General features: G+C 56.5%; 1 protein-coding gene across 4 annotated transcripts in view; it reads right to left on the bottom strand.

Annotated features, from left to right (window-relative positions):
- Positions 1-1,500: 1,500 nt before the first annotated feature.
- SPATS2 (spermatogenesis associated serine rich 2) overlaps positions 1,501-6,339 on the bottom strand; it is a 33,627-nt gene continuing 28,788 nt past the window's right edge. For all 4 annotated transcript variants that reach the window (XM_006035196.3, XM_025191365.1, XM_014525483.2 and 1 more), the window contains exons 10-14: positions 6,285-6,339; positions 4,297-4,406; positions 3,451-3,553; positions 3,044-3,264; positions 1,501-2,514 (exon numbers count right to left, since the gene is read on the bottom strand). In XM_006035196.3, the coding sequence (XP_006035258.1) occupies positions 2,185-2,514; positions 3,044-3,264; positions 3,451-3,553; positions 4,297-4,406; positions 6,285-6,339 (819 nt within the window). In that variant the 3' untranslated portion in view covers positions 1,501-2,184. The remainder of the gene's footprint in view (positions 2,515-3,043; positions 3,265-3,450; positions 3,554-4,296; positions 4,407-6,284) is intronic.

The raw sequence follows: 6,339 nt of genomic DNA, 5'->3' as shown, positions 1-6,339 counted from the left end.
GGGATGGGGGGAGGGAGGGGAGCCTGGGTCCCCTTGGCACAGCCCCCGTGGGGTGGCTGGGGACCCCTGCCCTCTCCCCAGGACACGGCTTCCCTTCACTTCCACGCGGGCCTGGCCCTGGACCCTCAGTTTCCCACTCTTTAAAATGGGTCCAACAGTACCCACCTCCCCAAGCCACAGGAATGGGGGCTGCAAGCACAGGCTCCTTTTTCCCCTCCCACAAAGCAGAGATACACTGCTGTGCACATGCCAAGTGTGGGGGGGGGGGGGGGGGGGGGCTGCTAAAAGCCCCCCCGTGGCTTCCAGAGTGACCTCGCCGGCCCGATGCGCCTACTGCGGTTGTGCCATGGAGGCAACTGGGAGAGGGGTGAAAAATAACTGCAAAAAGAAATAAATAAATAAGATCTGCATTTAGAAGCCACGTATTTAGCAGCGCTGGGGGAGGGTGAAGAGGAGCGATCCCTGCTCCGCCAGCCTCCTGTCCTTGTTCAGCGCCCAGTGGCCCGCAGGCCTGGTGGGGGGCACATCGCTGCCTGCTTCTGCAGCCAGGGGGCGGGTGGCATCATGTGCCCGGGTCAGTGAGGCTTGGACCGTCCCATTCTCTTCAGCAAAGAAAGGCAAATGCTTTGCAAAGAAAAAAAGCCAAAGAAGCTGGGAGCTGTGCTGGTGCCAGCGTCAGAGAGGGAGGCGCAAAGGGACCTGCCCAAAACCCGGCAGGCCATCTCCGTGCTGCGCGGTGGATTGCCGCCCTGTGTGCTAGAGGGAAGCGCTGTCTGGCCCCCAATACATGTGTGGCCTGGAGGGGCCACGGGTCTGTGCTGCTGAGGCGGCATCGATTCGAGGGAGAAGTAGGGGTGTAAACGCGGGTGGACATCTTGGGGCGGACAGGCAAGCTGCCTGGGGAGCAAGGCACTACTGTGCAAAGCCGCAGCCAAGGTTGAGGGACCAGAGCACAAAACCCTGATTTTTCAGGGCCAAGGTTTCCTTTGCTCCAAAACAGAGGGACTTTCAGCTGCACTTACAGGGTTTGCCAGCCCCAGAGTCCATTTCCCAAGGACCATCTGGGATGCACTGTGGGATAACGCCTGACCTACAGTGCTGTTGCAGCACAGAGCAAGGGAGCAGGGCTCAGAGTCACTGCTTCGAGCAAGGCAGAAGATGCAACAGCTCCTCCCCGCCCCCGTGAGTTCTCCAGTTGGAAAACAGCAGGGTCCCGGCCCTAATAACTGGGTGCCCAAGTAGCATTCTCAGCCTTCGTTAAGCTCCAGGCACCTCGAGATGCTAATGAGTCTTAACAGCCATTGGCCTGCGCTGCACCATGCCCCAGCTGCTGCCACGCTGGGGGGCTTCTAAAAACCAGGCAGCTCCAAAATCACCTCCACGTCCGCATCCGTGTGTCGTGGGGGATGGCGTGCGAACGAATGAGGTACCAGCTTGCAGTCTGTACCACGCTCCGTCCTCCACTGCCAGTCGCCAGTAGTGAGGCATGGGCGAGGACGGTTCAACATGTACATCGTCTTTATTTGTACAACGATAAAGAACGAGGGTAGCGCTTCGACTGGTCTCACCTAGGATTAGCTCTGCTAATTGGTATTGCTAGAAATTTAGTTTCAGGGCCAGGTGGGGCTGGGGGCAAAGAAGAGACCGCCCCAAACATAAAACCAGGGAACACCTATGTTTAGACGTGAAAGCTTTCCAGTCTTTTGAAGACGTGGCTGCCCCAGTTCAGAAGCGTGGGGCTCGGAGGAGCAGCTCCCCACAGCCCTCTCCGGTCTGCCCAGCCCGCCCGGGGTTGCACAGCAGCTGTCTTCATTGCCAGCACGAGCAGTCTGCTGCTCTAAGGATGACCTGGCCAGCAGAGCGCAGACCGGAAGCCCTGGGACTGGCTTGTAGGAGGACTCTGGCAGGTGGGTTTTTGGCTAAGAGGTGGGCTGGCCCAGAAGGAAGAGAACCCACCTGGGTTGGGGATGCCTGGCAGATGTAGCAGCATCAGGGCTTTTCCCAACAGGCACAGGGGAGACGTGTTACGTAGCTTCCACGAGGAAGAGAAGAAAGGAGGCAAAGGGAGAAGGAAGAAAAGTGGCACAAAATTGAGAAGTGTAAACTTTCCTTCGTTAACATCTAGCTACTTCCCTACAGTCCTGCTACGGAGCCGAGCTTCTGGGGGAGGCAGCGCGGGCGCCCTCAGGAACCCGCCCCCTCGGGCTGGCTGGACCGTGGCTTGCGCTGGGGGAGCCCCTTGGCCTCGGTGCTGGGCGGGCAGGACCGCAGCTGGGCCGGGGGTACGGGCTGCCGCGGCTCTGAGGGGGTCGTGCTGTTGGCTCCTGTGGAATGAGTCTGGCTGAGATCGCTCGTGCTCCCCGGAGGTCGGGATGGGGGATTCTGGTACCTGGCGCTGGACTGATACCCGGGCCCGCTCCGGGGCCGGTTTGCATGGTCGTATCGGCCAGGGTTGGAGGGGCCACTGTGGCGCTGGCCTTGGGGCCTGTAGCCTTGTCCTGGTCTCCTGTTTCCCTGGAACAGAAAGAAGGGCTGGTGAGCAATGCTGGCGAGCCAGCTCTGGGGGACTGGGAGCCTGTGCCAGCACCTGCTGGCATGGTCTCGTAGAGAGGTGGCTGTCACACACCCTCCTTTGGGAGGGGCTGGCACTGGCTCTCATGGGCCCCTGACAGTCAGACACCGCACCACAGATCCTCCAACCATGCAGCAGGCTTTGCTTGGTAACTGCTTCTATTGGGCCGGGTTGTCAGACAAGCCTGGGCACAGAGCACCTTTCTCAGGCCTGGGTCGGCAGTTGGCGCTCTGTACCCACCAGTGCGGTTTAACCGTGACATGAGTGCAAGCAATCAAGGATCCTTCTAGCCCCTTTCTGGGGGCCTCAGTCACTGTTGTGCCCTCTTGCCCCGTCACCAGGGTGCAGCTTTTCATGGCACTGTGCTGGGACAGACTCCAGCAGGACTGAATAATACAACACAGCTAGGAAACCTCCCTGAGAGGGACACGAACACCTCTGCTGCAAAATGGCAGGGAAGCAGCCACTTACCTCTCGCTGAGGCTGGTATGGACGGCTGCTGGAGTTCACTACGGCTGCAGGTGCATCCGTGGAGGGTGGGGGCTTCTTGCTCCCGGTCGTAAGGCTTGGAGCAGAGGCAGAGGCACACTCAGGGGTGGAGGGAGCGGAGGCTTCACTCGGGCTGCTCAAGGACATGGATGCGACAGAGCTGCACCGGGAGCGGGTCGAGTAACTGTTCTTTGGGTGAGAGACTGAAAACAGAGGAGACAAACAGGTCACAGGTAATTCAGCACCCCTAACCCTAACCCTCTCCCTTGAACACCCATGCTGCCGCCTATAGACCGTATGGTATGGGGACCTATCTGGAGGCTTCTCCAGTGCGACAGCAAACGGTGCCCAGTCCCCCCGCAGCCCCTGTGCCCCTTGCACCGCCTCACCTTGGCCAAATGAGCCGATGCTCTTCTTGAGCGTGTCTAAGTCGCAGGTGAACCGCGCCACCCGCCCCAGGTCTTCATCGTACTTGCGCTCACTAACAAAGTGCTGAAACAAGAGGGAGCACCTACACGTTAGTGCTAGGCCCAAGTGAAACGCACTGTGCAAGAGGGAAAACAGGGCTCCAGGGCGGAACAAGCCCTTGGGCCCAGGCCCAGCACAGTTAAGAGGGCCGCTAGCAGTGTGGGGCCTCGCACGCCGCTTGCCCACATGCATATGTACGCTAGTAAAGCATGTCTCCGTCTCCCAGCACATGTCACTCACTCACTCAGGCTCCACAACTCTCCTGTGGATGCTGTCAGCAAACAGGAGGAAAAAACTGGGTTTAGGAGCTAATAACACAGGGAGAAACTGGGCACAGGACTGATTTCAGACGGGATTTTAAAAGACCCCTTCAATGGCTCGGTGCTGACCTCTCGTGGTGGAGGAAATGTGGGCGAATGCCAAGTTTTAAGAAACGTGAAAGCAGAGGGCTCTAGTGGGTCAGAGCCTCGGTGGAAGGAAGTCACAAGAGGGTGGGGGCAGCAGGACACTGCCCGACAGACCAGGGCAGACTATGCCCTGCGTGCTAGAAGGCTGAACTGTGCCAACGGCAGCTTGGCAAACCAGACATCATGAAGGAGATGCAGGACCAAGTGTGCCATAGCTCGCAGCACCGTCCTGGCCAGCAGACACGCGGTACAGAAAGGAGTCTGCTTCCCTCTCCCTGGGGGTTGCACTGAGCACGTTCCCCTGTCACAGGCGAGCGCGGCCAGACAGGCCACGTAACACTGAGGAAGAGAGGAGCTCACCTTAATGTCAGCTCTGAGCTCGACCAGCTGCTCCTCTGACATCCGCACGGCCACATCCGTCATCTTCTTTAAAGCCTCTGCTTTCTTTTGTCGGCTGACCAGGATTTCCACTGCAAAGGAGACCATGAGCTTATGAAGCACTGTCGATGGGGAAGGAGGAATCCATCCACTGAGAGTCTAATTCCTCCAGTTCTGCCACAAGGCAGCCCAGGGGGAAAAGGGGTGACCGGGCACCAAAGTGCAGAGCAAAAGGACTGGCTCACAGGGCTCTGCCTCCCTCTCCAGCTGCAGGGACTTGCAGATGCACACACTGCTCCGAACCAAATCGAACACCTCTCGGTCTGGGCAGAACGTTCCCATCTGGTAGAATTTGGGCACCCCCAACCTCATCTAGGGACTCCAGGTTTGTGAGCTGCATTGAGGACTTAGTATTTTGGGGGTTGTTTCTCTTCTCTACCAGGCTTTTGGGATGCCATGCGGGGTACCACACAGATAAAGGCACGAACTGCAGCACTGAGCTGGACGCCGAGTGGCTGTGGAAGTGGATTGTGACAGGAGCTAGGCAGCTTAAACCTCAACTTTGGCTGCAGGGACAGAGGGAACTGCTGGGCTTGAAGAGGCTGGGAAGGAAGATACCAATCAGAACTGGACATCGCCCTGTCCCGCAAGGCTCCCCTTGCAGAGAAGAGCACCCAAGGAAAGCTGCGCACACAGTGCCTGGCAGTTTCGCCTCACCCCAGCTTTCACCTTGCGGAGCCTCTGCTTGAAGAAAGGAGTGGTCCTACTGACCCCTGGACTGCTGAAATCTAATGTCTTTTGTTCCTCATTTGTACAGTGCCAAGTACCACGGGGTCCCGATCTGTGAAGTGGAGGCTCCTGGGCCCACAGCATCATCATCGACTTGTGCCCTGTGAGTTATCTACACTGCACAGGGCGTACCTGTGAGACCTGAGGAGCTGCCCTGGTTAACGAGGCTACTGGAAAGCAATCAGAAACTAGCTGCCCCGTTTTCATGAAAGGCAGAGTGCTCGTTTAGGTGGTGCCAGCATGTCTCTACCCAAACACAGGATAAAATAGGCAAACAGTCTGCTCCCTCCAACCTGATTCCTTCCTGTTCAGCCCAGACAGTTTCAGCTGACTGGCAGGTGCTAAACTGATTTTCAGTACAACTCCAGGCAAAAACAGAGGACATCCAAGAGGAATTTATGCTCTCCGCTTCAGCCTACGCATTTGCTGTCGTCGGGGCCCTTTTCCTAACCCTGCAGAATTAGCACACTGCAGGGAAAACAATGATGTGGAGAAGCTCTAATACCTAACCACCAGCTAGATACTGTCATGCAGGAAACGTCTCCGCGTTTCAATTGGCTACCCAGTTCTATCAGCTAAATCAGGCGAAGTCTTGGCGGCACGAGAAGATTCACCCAGTCTTAAAACCACCCTGAATAAATTACGCTTCAATACAAAAAGAAGGGTTGTAAATAAGGGCTATCATCTGGCTAAAAGTCACGTTTAAAAAGAAGTTTCCTTAGCTTCAGGACGCCCCAGATTTTAACCACCAAAAACCTGCTGCTCACCACTTACTGTGCTCATTTCTTTTAGCTCAGAGAGCTAATAAAAAGGGGCTAGTCGACTGCCTCCTGTCCTTCGCCTGCACTTACACAGAAGCACGGACTGCAGCCACAACAGAGGGATGGCTACTTCTGTAAGAGAAACCTTCCACTGGAACTGGACAAATCTGGTAAAACAGTAAAGGCATAAAACTAATAGGGGGAAGCTATGGTGTGTGTCCCATCTAAATGCCGTTGTAACCTGCAGAACAAAGCTGCCCTCTCGAACGGGCCCTGCTGTGTGCCTGTGTTGTGTTTGTTCACCAGAGAAGGGTATATCTCAGAAGGCGAACTGCCCATTCTGCTCCCACAGGAGCGCGTCAGACATCAACAGCTTTTGAGACCAGGCTTTTTTTTAAACTGAAAAAATCCATGTCTTACTTGCTTCTGCCTTGACTTTGTCCATTTCGGCTAGTAATGCCACCTCCCGATCCAT

This window comes from Alligator sinensis, unplaced genomic scaffold (genome assembly GCF_000455745.1).
Source record: "Alligator sinensis unplaced genomic scaffold, ASM45574v1 scaffold1065_1, whole genome shotgun sequence".
Classification (NCBI taxonomy): domain Eukaryota; kingdom Metazoa; phylum Chordata; order Crocodylia; family Alligatoridae; genus Alligator; species Alligator sinensis.
The sequence above is the reverse complement of the archived record's forward strand: the minus strand, read 5'-3'. Positions and strand labels throughout refer to the sequence as shown.